At 52.1% G+C, this 13,687-nt stretch overlaps 1 protein-coding gene across 1 annotated transcript; it reads right to left on the reverse strand.

The window, feature by feature from the left end:
* Window positions 1-8,827: 8,827 nt before the first annotated feature.
* Window positions 8,828-10,296, reverse strand: LOC144263463 (growth-regulated alpha protein-like). The gene is made up of 4 exons (XM_077814340.1): window positions 10,196-10,296; window positions 9,612-9,738; window positions 9,436-9,519; window positions 8,828-8,913 (listed from the first exon to the last, which is right to left on the reverse strand). The coding sequence occupies exons 1-4, from the start codon at window positions 10,275-10,277 to the stop codon at window positions 8,895-8,897; spliced, it is 312 nt and encodes a 103-aa protein (XP_077670466.1). The 5' UTR covers window positions 10,278-10,296; the 3' UTR covers window positions 8,828-8,894.
* Between the last annotated feature and the right edge of the window lie 3,391 nt (window positions 10,297-13,687).

The raw sequence follows: 13,687 nt of genomic DNA on the forward strand, positions 1-13,687 counted from the left end.
TCTACTGGACTACCACTGACATCAAGATAATGTACACAATGACTTAATACTTGATGACCATTTGCATTGGTGCATTCATCAGCCATGTATGAAAATTTTTTGAATGTGGTGAGAGAGTTCTTCACTTTTTCAACTGTTGAGTCTTTCATTGTGGCACCGCATGCGTCTAGCCCGTCAGTTGAGTTTCTTGCAGAAAGATAGTGAGCCTTTGCTGGTCTTGTTCGGAACCAGTGTTCAACTTCAGGATGAACAAGTGACAATGCACTAAACATTGGCCTCCAGTTTGTAGTGTGCGGTATCTCTTGCTTAAATAGCAAGTAGGATGCCACAGCCACGTTTGTTTGCATGAATGGTGTTGTGTCTCCAGCATTCTTAACAGCCTCATTAGCACTCCCCAGTGTTGTCCTTGGTCAGTGGAGACTCAGAGTTCAGAGGTGCTTTCACATGAGTTCTCCTCCCAGGTGAGGGGCAAGAAGGCACCTTGCTCATTCCTCCAGCTGCTCACTGTTTGCTCTGGCCACTGTTGTTCATTGTGCCACCATTCACTCCATCACTCTGTTGCCAATGGCCCTGCGCTGTCACCTTCTGCTGCCACCTGCCACTGTGACCGCTGCAACTTGGTCTCTTGACGTTCCACCCAGCTCTCAGTGATTTCAGCTCTCAGTGGGGGAACCTCGCTGCTAGTGCAGACTGGGCCATCTCTTCCACAGAAACGCTGTCCCCCAGCAGGTCTAAGCACTTAGACCTGATTCTCAGTGATTTCAGCTGTAGTGATCACTTAACAGAACAAAGACTATCTATGGAGCCTAATCAGCTGTGTCTTTAAACAGTGGAGGGGGCAGGTCAAACTGTACTTGTGACTCAGGCAGACCATCAAGCAAAACACCTGCCCCCTCTCTTGATGCCCTCAATCAGCACGGGCTAAGTACAGTTCTACTGCCCTTTACTCCTACAGTAAGAACAACACCATTTCTTTACCCCCAGCATTCAAGTGATTTGTAATCCAACCCCAGCCAAAATCTATCGCTTGGGCAACACAGCTCTATTTGCTGGATCCCTAGGTAGATGAGGTGTGAATGTAAATACAATCTGGTCTGGAAACCTTTCCCCCCAGCCCCCAGTTCATCACTGGCTGTGGGGGAGAGCTCATTTAGACTTTGCTTACAAATCATCATTTGAAATTATGAGGTTGGCCAACATCAGCTAAATGAATGCACTGACATGGTCATAACAACAACAGCTCTCCAAGGAAGCTCCGCCATCTTCCTACTTTTCAAATCTATTATACTTTCTCAGCCACCCCTATTTTATCATACACTGTATATGCTTTTAAAGTGTGTAGCAATGTTTCAATTTCAATTCAAATTTCTAAACAATCAATAAACAGGCAACACTGCATGTAACTAGTTCACAAAACTGGGAGGGGGGTGTTGGGGAAATTCGGGGGGGGGAACACCCCCTGGGTGGGGTGCAAGGAAATCCCTGCGGGGCTGGCGGGGGGGGGAGAGGGCAGCAGGGCCCCGACACTTACATGACTTCTGGCATCCCGCAGTGGGGCCCCTCGGGGATCAGCTCCACGTGGGCGATGCGCTTGGGACGTGGCGGGGTGGGGGGATCACCGCGGACAGGGTCTGCTCTCACTGGCGCCGCAGCTCGCCTGCCAGGGGAGGGGGAGAAAAACTCAAGCTCCTGCCGCCAGCCAGATACTGTGCAGGGGGGCGTCCCGGGGACATTGCACACCTTGGATCCTTATCCATTCCCCCCGGCCCGGGAACTCCCAGCATCCGGCCGGCTCTCGCACACCTGGGTCCCATCCATCCCCCGCGGGGACTCCCCGTATACGGCCTGCTGTCGGACACCTGGGTCCCATTCACCCCCCCCCTCCCCCGGGTACCCCTCGCGTCCGGCCGGCTCTGGGACATCTGGGTCCAGTCCATCCCGGGCCGCTCCCCGCCTTAGGCCTGCTCTCGCACACCTGGGTCCTATCCATCCCCCCGGCAGCAGGGACCCTGCTCTGCCCTGAGCTGCGGTTGCTCCCGTGAGGAGCCTGGCTCCCTTATCGGAAAACGCGACGCAGCATTAGCCCCAGCGATCTGCCCCAGCAGCGATCTCTGATGCCAAGCAGTAGGGGCCCTGCTTTCTCGGGGGGTTATCAGCAGGAGCCAGAAATCTGCAGGCTTACGAAACAATCGTTGAAAAACGTTCACAATCAAGGGGAAGCAAAGACAGCAACTTGGCAGTTAGCTGTTAAATTAATCCCCTTGGATCTGAGGATGAACTCCCATTTCACTGCTGACTGTCGGCGCCAAAACTCTGCTTCTGGTTTATTTCATCATAGGGAAAACAAGCCCAGGGACTAAACATTCATGACGTGGGAGGCTCTTGATGAGTTGTTTACACGAGCTAACGTCTACCATGGAACTGAACAGCGAGTGAGTGAGACCCGCTGTCTCTCCAGTGTGGACGCTCCAGTGAGAGCGCTGCGGGACCATTCCCGCTCTGGCGAGCACAGGAGCAAAATAGACAAGCGCCTCTCGCCCAACCCGGCCCACAACAGAAACGGAGCCCGATTGTGCAGCCCCTAGGCAAACACGCCCTCTGCAGTTGGTGGGAGCTTTCCCGCAGGGCTGCGAGATCTAGCCCCATACCACCCAAGCTTCGGAAATAAAACTTTGGCGCAAAGGGGCATCCTCTGGCCAGGACTCCGAAACTGAGGGAGGGCGCTGCGTGGGGGGTGTGGAGCTGGCGTCAAGTTTGCTGCGTCCAGGGGAAGGTGATGTGTGCAGAGCGACAATCCCGTTCCTCCTGCCAGAGCAGCCAGAGCTGGAAAGCCAGGGATGGGGCAGAGCTGGAAAGCCAGGGATGGGCCAGAGCTGTCACCGGCACAAAGAGCCATAAGGATCCGTTTTACATTTAAAACCCATAGTCTTGCGGGAGGTGTTTTCCACTAGTCCCCGAGTTCCCTTTTTCGCCTTCTTTGGCAGGAGGAGAAAAAGTGCCATCATTAAAGGGAGACTTTCGGCCAGCTGATTTTCCGTTTCTTTTCCTTTGTGCAGCAAGTAGGCTGGGCAAATACATTTCCCCCCTTTAAAAATGGCAAACCAAGAGCAGCTCTGTTCTGAGACCCCGGCCTGCGGCAGGTGCAAGGAAGGGCGAAATTCCCTTTCACTTCCGGGGGGCCAGGGTTTCACCCTTGACTTCACTTGGTGTTTTAGGTGGACCAGGAACACAGAAACAACTGCTGCGTAAATGTAGCAGGTGTCTATATATGTACCCAGCCTGTATCATGCATAACCTGTATCGTGCTGCTCATGAAAGGTTCGGAAGGGTCCCGGCAAGGGTGTCAAAGCTGCTTGTTGAAATCACAGCTGGTTTCACGATATGGCACACCCTTTAGTACCACTGGATTGGGAAGGACGGGGCAGTGGTGGTGGGGTCCTACCCCTTTAAGGAGCACCAACGCTGACAGCTCAAGCAAGCCCGGGCTCAATGAAGGATCCCCCTACCCCGCCCGGGGGCTGGGCTGTTTCACAAGCAAAAGGAAGCCCGGCTGGGCTGCTCGCACGCTCAGGCTCCTGGGGACCTTTGCTTTCCTGGCTCGGCTTGGGGACTGAACCAGGGCTCTGAGCGCCTTCTGAACTTCTGGTAAGTTCAGGTGCCTTCCCTGCGACTTCCTAAAGGGGGCATGTTTGTGTTGTTGGTTAGCCCGAGCTTCCTCCTTTGCAACAGGTAACACGCGGCTGCCCTGCAATTAGAGTAACCGTGTTCAGAATCACGGGAGACCACACAGACTCACGGCCCGGGTGCGGCGTTTGCAGGGTTGTTGTAGCTGCAGTGGTCCCAGGGTAGGAAAGAGAGAAGTTTGGTAAAGCTAGAGCTTTCTATTGGACCAAGGTCTGTTGGTGGAAGGACCAAGCTTCTGAGCTTCTGCGAGCTCTTCTGTCGGTGGGTCTGGAGAAGAAAGTAGAGTGTCCACGCTAAATACAAGGTGGGACAGATCCTTGAGCATAAGGTGGTCACACATATTGTACGAGCTGACTTAAAATGAAGTGGGCAATAGCACTTCTGCAGTCCTAGGACTATGGGGAGTTATTTTAGGCAGCAGGATGGTTCCAAGCTGTTGTAAAATGGACCATGAAACCAGCGTCTCTGTTAAATGGATGGTTTTTAGTATCCAGCGGTTATGAATTTAAGTTCCCAGGCTTGTCTTTTGAAAGTGGTGTGCAGGTTTCCTTGATGAGCCTAGAAATGTCCAGTCCTATCTTTACTGGACAGAGTGGCTATATTCTGCTTGCTTTAACTCCTTCTTGGCTCTAAGAAAATAGAAAAATACTATGATGAAAGGGAAGGAACTTGGTGCTGTTTTCTATACAGAGAGCTGAACAGCATGGACCTGAGGTCATCTTACGCCCTATTGACGGATGTGATTCAGGAGTCACTCCAGTAGAATCAGTGGAATTACCCTGATGTAAAACTGGTGTAAGTGAGAAGAGAATCAGTGTCCATGACTGGTGGAATAGATACCATGAAAGAAGATTCAAGGGGAATACATGTTTGCAGTGTGTTGTAGCTGTGTTGGCCGCAGGATATTAGAGAGATGAGGGGGGTAGGTAACATCTTTTACTGAACCAACTTCTGTTGGTGAGAGACAAGCTTTTGAGCTACACAGAACTCTACTGGTCTGGGAAAGGTAACTAGAATGTCACAGTTAACTACAAGGTGGAAGGATTGTTTAGCATCAGTAGTTTGCATATTGTAAGGGACCACAGGACATAAGGAAGGCAAATGATTGTAATAAATCAGTGTCTTCATCAAGACTGTGATTTGTAGTCTCTAGTGAAGTGATGAATGTAACCGCTCAGGCTCATCTTTTTGAAGGTGTTGTGCAGGTTTCCTTTGAGGCTGAGAACTGAGAGGTCAGCTATGGAGCGATCGCTCTGTGAAAAGTGTTTGTCCATCAGTGTTGTTGTGTTTCTGTCTCCTTTTTTCTGTGTGCGTTCAACAGCACTGCAATGTGGCTTTGCCCACATAATTATTGTGGAAAAAATAGCAAACGGAATCGCTATCCAAGACCCGAGCTTTCTTACAAATAAGGTGGTATGTCAAAGCAGTGAAATAGAGGGTTTTGAAGCCCTTAAATTACTGTTCTCTTCTGCACTGAATTACCTATTTTGCTTTACGGTGGTGCAGTAAGAAGCAAAGCTCACCTAAAATAAGACTTACGTGAGCTGTGGGAAGTTTAAATGAAAAACTTCATTCAGTGGCATGGTTCAGTCTCCAAATTATTAGACTAAGACTGTGATCCTGCAAAGACTTAATCTTCTGCACTGTGACTAATCCCAGTGGACTCAATGGAACTACTCAGTGTGTCAAGTTAAACCTGCTCATGCTCATCTAGGGCCCTCTGTATCCTATCCCTACCCTCCAGCGTATCTACCTCTCCTCCCAGTTTAGTGTCATCTGCAAACTTGCTGAGGGTGCAGTCCACACCATCCTCCAGATCATTAATGAAGCTATTGAACAAAACCGGCCTGAGGACCGACCCTTGGGGCACTCCACTTGATACCAGCTGCCAAGTAGACATGGAGCCATTGATCACTCCCCGTTCAGCCCGACAATCTAGCCAGTTCTATCCACCTTCTCGTCCATTCATCCAGCTCATACTTCTGTAACTTACTGTCAAGAATACTGTGGCAGACTGTGTCAAAAGCTTTGCTATAGTCAAGGAACAACACGTCCTCCGCTTTCCCCTCATCCACAGAGCCAGTTATCTCATCATAGAAGGCAATGAGATTAGTCAGGCATGACTTGCCCTTGATGAATCCATGCTGACTGTTCCTGATCACTTTCCTCTCCTCTAAGTGCTTCAGAATTGATTCCTTGGAGACCTGCTCCATGATTTTTCCAGGGACTGAGGTGAGGCTGACTGGCCTGTAGTTCCCAGGATCCTCCTCCTTCCCTTTTTTAAAGATGGGCACTACATTAGCCTTTTTCCAGTTGTCTGGGACTTCCCCCGATTGCCATGGGTTTTCAAAGATAATGGCCAATGGCTCTGCAATCACATCCACCAACTCCTTTAGCATTCTCAGATGCAGCGCATCTGGCCCAATGGACTTGTGCTCATCCAGCTTTTCTAAATAGTCCCGAACCACTTCTTTCTCCACAGAGGGCTGGTCACGTCCTCCCCATGCTGTGCTGCCCAGGGCAGCAGTCTGGGAGCTGACCTTGTTCATGAAGTCAGAGGTCATAAAAGCACTGAGTACATTAGCTTTTTCCACATCTTCTGTCACTAGCTTGCCTCCCTCATTCAGTAAGGAGCCCACACTTTCCTTGACTTTCTTCTTGTTGGTAACATACCTGAAGAAACCCTTCTTGTTTCTCTTAACATCTCTTGCTAGCTGCACTTCCAGGTGGGATTTGGCCTTCCTGATTTCACTCCTGCATGCCTGAGCAATATTTTTATACTCTTCCCTGATCATTTGTCCAATCTTCCACTTCTTGTAAGCTTCTTTTTTGTGTTTAAGATCAGCAAGGATTTCACTGTTAAGCCAAGCTTGATGATTACCTGTTCTGTACATTCCCTCTTGGCACCTGGCATTGGCCACTGTCGGAGGACAGGACTCTGGGCTCGGTGGACCTTTGGTCTGACCCAATATGAATGTTCTTATGTTACAATAGTGGATCCTAAAAGTATGTCACCTACAGAAAAGCCAGGGGTCATTGGAAAGAAGCCTGCACCAGTCATTAGAATTTATCCTCTCTGAGCCTGAGAAGTTGGCTGCATCCTGCGGAGGCAGGGTCACTCTCCAGGGTAGGGACACAGAGGAATAACTACAAAGCAGCTCAAGGAGGGGAACTTGCCTGTAGGTTGTAGCCTGGATCACATGACTGTGGCGTGTGGCTCTAAGGGTTCACTGGGGCTGATTTGCAGGGCAGGGAGACCAGCCCAAACGGTGGGCCCCACTCTTGCAGGCAGCCCCCGCCCTGCACTGGTGGGGCTGCGACGTGAGAGGCACTCACACCTGGGTGCTCAGCACAGCAAGGCCGAGGCAGTGCTTAATTTGTACTGAAAGAGGTACCCTTTTCCCCCTGTAATAACTGACGCAGCAAACCCAGCGGTGCTGGGGCTATTCGGCACTGGGAAGTGGCCTGCGAGCCCTAAGCCTGAAAGTCTCGGGTTGGTAAGTTCAGACCCAGCCCAAACCTCACACTTGTAGTCAGGTCCTGTGTGGGTCAGGTTGTAAGGCTTGATACCCCACCATCTCACAGGCTAATATAAGAAAGCAGCAAGCCTCTCATTTGCTTCAGTGGGAGCAGGATAGGGCCCCCATGGTGTGTGGTCCAGCCCAAATTCCATAAGGAAGCAGCAGTTGGTCTTTCCACCCACTAAATTATATGTCCGTTGATGATGTAGTGAATCTGTGCCTATAGGTCTAACAGTTAGGATGTAACTAGATAGAGGGACGCTGCACTTTTACAAATTTCGACAAATGCTCCCCCCCCCCCTTTTTTTTTTTTACAGCTAGAGCTCTGCACATGCCCTGAAAATTACTTTATATATAAAGCAAGTTTCTTCTAGGCTCTTTCCTTTGAGCTGTCTTGTTTCCTATAGCAGCAACGAATCATTATGTGCCTGATCTTGCAGGGTGCTTTAAGCACGAGTCATCTCATGGAAAGTTAAGCAAATGTGCTAGACCTCGCAGCTTTCATAGCCACAAACCACTTTCCGAGGCTGAATTTCCCTTCACAATGAGGTCTGCAGATGAGGAGTTTATCTATTGCAACTCTGGACCCAAGAGTCTGTTAAAAGCAGACAAACATTCAATAAAATAGGGAAGGGGAAGAAGCTTGAAGGCAGGTGTGTATCCTCTACCAATTCCCACCCAGACCACATTTTCCAGGGGTCTCACTGTGACACATACATGTACACAAACACTTAACTGAGTAGAAGACTCAACCGCTTTTCATCAGAAAATATTTATTTAATGTGTAACTCCCGCCATTATTACAATTACTGCATTTTAGTACCGTATACTTTGCAATACCACTTCTACACAAAACATGACAGTGTGTCATACCATGAAGACATAAAATGTCCAAGGATGTTCAGAACGTTACTGTTCTTAAACCTTCAGCATAAATAGCAAATATTTAAATAGCATAGAAATAATTTAACACTCATCAAAAGAGAGCCCTACAGAGTTTGCAGAAACTTCAGCTAGTGACTGGAAGCCACATTTTCACAAAGATTGCTTTTCTAGGAAAGGAGAATAGCTGCTAGTCTGTTTCGCCTAACCAAGCAAATGATTGTGTGTCCCAGGGGCAACACACTTCAGGACAGGAGCAAGTTACTGTGCTTGTTCCAATGGGATTTCGTTTTGTAATCCTACATAGTTGTGGGCACAAAGGCTAAATGCTTGGCAGCTCCAGAATCCGAAGCTCTGGTTATTCACAAGCCTGCAGGCATCCTGTACATCCCCAGTGTGAAAGGCCCAGCTTCACAATACTATCCATCTTGAGCTGCTCAGAGTACCTGAGGTGATGGCTTATTGAGAATGTGGACTCCATTAACAACAAGCCATCTCTTGAGCCACGACTGCCGCATTGTCCCTTCAGGTGATCAGAAAGATCTAAGGTGCTGAACAAAAATACCTAGCTGTTGAAGAGCGAAACAGAGCTGTATTAATAAATACATAAATAAGCACAGGTTGTAAGAACTTTGTGGAACCGCTGAAGTTGAAGGGAGCCAGGGCTGCTCTATCAGATCTTCAAAAGAAGAGAGTTGGCCCTGGCTAGTTGTCCAGCCTCAGGTCCCCATTCTCTCTCGCCCTGGTTTCCCCTTGTGCACACAGGTAGTTGGTGTTGTAGTTCCTTCTTCATTTCCTCTTCTCCCCTCACAGCTTGTTAGATTTACTGCAAGAGGCAGACAACAGAAAGCACCTTACAAGTGACATCCGGACAGACCTCAGCTGGACTCATTTCTGCTCCGGCCTTCCCCCTCTGCAGGCTCGGAGCTTGCATTCCCTGCGCACTAGCCTGCGCCTGCCCCCCGGGAGCTGGGTGTGCCACAAGGAAGAGCGGCCAGTGCTGATCCAGCTCCGATCAATGGCATTTAGTGGCAGGGACCCCACCAGCCACAGGTAGCAGCCCTGTTTAAGGGCGAAGAGTACAGACACTTATTTACACTCCTCTATCTACATGACACCTGGGCTTAGTTTCTCCCCCGATAACGGAGCCGGACTGATGGGGCCAGCTGGGCCAGCGGATTGTAATCAGAAGGATCCACTGGTTAAGACTCAGTGGCCCATCTCGCCCCTTGTCCCCGCAACCCGGACCCCTGCTTGAGCCTGAGTCTGCCGCCCACGCTCCCGTGAGCCGGGACAGCGGGCACTAGGGCTGGCCCAACACCAACAGCCGCAGGCCCAGGGCAGGTACCTGCTCAGGATCTTGGTGACGATCAGCTTGACCCAGGGCGCGCTGGGCTCCAGACAGATTTTCTTGCCTTGCTTCGTGGTGGCTCTGCGGGGAGGCAGAGGGGAGAGCGGGGTGAGCGCGGGGCTGGCGGGGAGGGGGCGCGGGCTGGGAGGGGGCAGCAGGGCCCGGACACTTACATGACTTCTGGCACCCCGCAGTGGGGCCCCTCGGGGATCAGCTCCACGAGGGCGATGCGCTTCGGGGAGATCACCGCGGACACGGTCTGCACGCATTGACACCGCAGCTCGCCGGCCCCGGGGGCCCCTGTCAGGGGAGGGGGAGAAAGACTCAGTTCCTGCCGGCCGCCAGATACTCTGCAGGGGGGCGGCCGGGGACACCCCTCGTCCCACACCCTGGGTCCGATCCGTGCCCCCGGGACTCCCCGCATCCGGCCGGCTCTCGGACACCTGGGTCCCATCCACCCACCCCGGACACCCTCCACATCCGGCCGGCTCTCGGACACCTGGGTCCCATCCACCCACCCCGGACACCCTCCGCATCCGGCCGGCTCTCGGACACCTGGGTCCCATCCACCCACCCCGGACACCCTCCGCATACGGCCGCTCTCGGACCCCTGGGTCCCATCCACCCACCCCGGACACCCTCCGCATCCGGCCGGCTCTCGGACACCTGGGTCCCAGCAGTCCTTCCAAGCCCCAGTGGGAAGCGAGACTCCCCCAGCCCGGATCCCAAGGCCAGCCCGGCGCAGCGAGCCCCGTACCCCGGCAGAGCGCGGCGCAGGCCGCCAGGAGCAGCAGCAGCAGCAGGGGGCGGCCGAGGGCGAAGCTCCGGGGGCGGCTCATGGTCCGGGCTGGCGGCGGAGGCTGGTGCTGGGCTGCTGGGCTCGGCTCAGCTCTGAGCCACCGCAGCGCCCCGCAGTCGCTTTTATCCCCGCGGGGACCCGGCCGGGAAATTCCCGGGGCCGAGGGGGCGGAGCGGCCGGAGACACCCGCTTCAGCCGGGCTCCGCCTGCCCCGGCCCCGCGCCAAGGGCTGGGCTCGGGGACCGGCCCGGGGGCCGGGATCCCCGCCCGGAAGTCCCCGAGCGGTGCGGCCGCAGCTCCCGGCTCCCATCCCTGCAGCCAGCGCCCCGCTGCCGCTCAGCCGGGCCAGCGCCCGCCGCAGGAGAGCGGAGCCCGCCGGGTCCCGCACGGGCCGGCCGAGCAGCAGAGGGGGAGCCAGGGGAGGAGCGTGCACGGGGGGCTTTGAGCTGCGCGTGTTCTCCGAGCCCAGGGGGGCCACACGGGGCTGACCCGCGAGATCGAAAGGCTCGGTCGAGGCCCCCTCCCCGTGCCCACTCACTCTGTGCCTACCGGACTGGACAGGCCTTCTGCCCTGCGGTGGGTGGGCGAGGGGCTTCTGCCAGCGCTGTCTGACCCTCAGGGGCCCCTCCCTGCGGCTCCCAGGTGTTGGCTGCAAGCGCAGAGCTAGCGGCGAACAGCGGGAAGCTGCAGGGAGGGGCCGCTGCTTTCGCTCCGCGGGGGAAGGCAGCGGGTGTCCCTGCAGCGCCCAGCTGTTTGCAGCAGCCTCTTGCCAGGCCACAGCGCCCAGCTCGCTGCTTCCAGCCGCTGCCCTGCAGGGAGGGCACCCGGTGGCACCATGTGACCGAGCAGAGTCAGGAAACCCTGGCAAGAGTCGGGGGGGGGGGCATGTGACCCCCACGTGCCCTCCTGTGTCACCTCTGGCTTCTGCCCAGCGGAGAGGTGGGGGGGTCTTGGGGCTTCAGCACGCCTGCTGAACCCTCCCCTCCCCGCAGGGCTCAAGCCCCAAGCCCTGACAGGCGCCTCCTGGGGGGTGCAGCGCTGGCCCCGGCAGGAGCGACCTGGCTCCTGGGCTTCTGAAGATTGTCACATGCGGCTGTGAGGGTCAGGAAGTTTGGCCACCCCTGTCCTAGCCAGTGAATCGCCCTGTGGGAGGGGAAGGGGACGGAAACTGGGCACGGCCACCAGCCTGGGGGGTCTGAAATATGCCCAGTCTTATTATTTCTAAGCTTGAGGGGGGAATGAAGACACAGGTCAGCCCAGAATCCTGCTGGCGTTTGTGTCTTTCAAACTCCTTCAATTCCAGAATCGGTGTCAACCCTGAGCAAAGTCTCACGTCTCTCGGGGGAGTGAGGAGAGCTCTGGGGTCAGTTTGGAGAAGTATTTCCTTATACACAAGTCATTTTAGGACTGGATGAATATGTAATTACAAGAAGATAGGCTGCCTTGCAGTGTAGAGAGGCAGACCTTGTACCCCTTGTGTAAGGAGGGCAGGAGCAGAGCCGCATAGTGCACAGAGGGTTTGGCCTGTCTGCATCAGGCTAAAGGGGATGACGCCATTTATCAGATTCTGCCCTTGGTTTCAGTGAAGCCAGTCTGGGTGAACAGCTGAAGCAGAGGGCAGCTTTGTCCCTCGTGTTCATGTACTGTCTCCAGCTAACTCCCTGCTCAGGCTAGTTCGTGGGATCTTAGTGCCTGTTGCTGCTCCGTTCAGTGGCATAGCTTTTTATTAGACCTCTAATGCTCCCTTTACGAAACTACGTCACTTATTCTAACACTCGCCAACAGCATTAGCACGATCAGTCTGCACCATCAGCAGTATTTGCTATTAAGCAGTGTGGGCCCTGTATTTTAAGAGGACTGTGCAGGGTTTTTTTTACATCTGCAGGCTCACGCTCTCCATAATTGCAAAATTTTTACAGGAAAGGAGAAGCTAAGAATGTAAACATGTTGGTGACATTCGGGAGGTCATGTATTTATGAGCCCAGCAAGCACAGTTAGCTGTTACATTAATCCAGGGATCTTGCCCCGGGATCTGATGAGGAGCTCAGATTTCACTGTTATCTATTGAAGCTAAAACTCCACATCTGGCTTATTGCAAATGACTGGAAGCACATAGTAGGAGGGGGGAAATCCTTCTTCCCAGATCATTGACACAACCTTATTATTTGTTTATATTACAGTAATGCCTAAAATGTAGTTTACCAGTGAGTGAGTCTGTCTCATCTGAGCTATGGCACCCCTAAACATTTCTTGCTCTGCAAACTTATGGGCAAATTACAGCAACACCTGAAAATGACCAGACATTCAAAACTGGGGAAACAGTTTTACACACACACACACGTAAGTAGCTGTGCACTAAAATAACCCCAGGAATGATGCTATGATGCATCTTCTAAAGCTAAAAGTCCACATCTGGCTTATTGCAAATGGCTGGAAGCACATAGTAGAAGGGGGAAAATCCTTCTTCCCAAGTCATTGACATAACCTTATTATTTATTTATTTATTTATTTACTTTGTCTTTCCATGGAATAACTGTATTTCCAGCAACAGCTTGGTAAAGTCTCACACAGCTGAACGGAAGGTTGGCAAGACCTATTTTGACGTGTGGTACAGTCCTTGCTGAACAGTTCCCATCCCATGTGGGGCAAAATATGCCAGTGCATTTTTTTGAGGAAAAATCATTCTTACTACGTCAGCTGACACTTACTTACTAGAAGGCTCATCCCGAAAAAATGGTGTCCCTAACTTGCCTTTTGGTGAATTCCAATAGGATTCAGCATTAATTCATCAGAGCTTCTGTTTAAGATACATTTATTATTTAAAGGTGAAGTTGAGTTTCAGGTGCCCTCCGGGAATGAGGTAATCTTAACTCGTGAAAGAGGCAGCAGCAACTCATTGCATGAAGGAGCTAAAAGACACCCTTGGGAATTGCTTAATTACATCTAGAAGGAAGTCCTCCTTGATCAGCAAACATGACTTGTCACCCAACATGTAACTTAGCAATATTATTCAGGGAGTAGGAGCCTATTTCCTTCCAGTTCACTTTCCTGTGTTGTAACTAACTAAACCCATTTGTTGTAATGCAAGGCAGAAGGACAATTATGACGTGTCAGAATGTCTTAATCCTGTGACCGAAGTGTCTAACTTGCCCAAGAATTAACCTGGACCTTGGCCTGAAAGTTAAATCTGTCCTGAACTAGTTTTGATGCCGTGTACGAACACCTACCACACACTGAATGACAGAGAAATTAGAGATGTACTGAGAGTGCAAAAATGGTGGATAAACATTTGCTTGAACTGAATTCCCTTCAGTCAGGTTTATGCCCATTCTGCGTTCATTTTCCATGCCTGTTGGAGCAACAAGATTGCAGATTTTTCTGATGTGCATCTAAGAAGAATTTGAGACGTGGGGATATTTATGCCAGTAGGGCTTGTATAATCCACTAGTG

The sequence above is a fragment of the Eretmochelys imbricata genome, chromosome 4 (assembly GCF_965152235.1).
Source record: "Eretmochelys imbricata isolate rEreImb1 chromosome 4, rEreImb1.hap1, whole genome shotgun sequence".
NCBI lineage: Eukaryota > Metazoa > Chordata > Testudines > Cheloniidae > Eretmochelys > Eretmochelys imbricata.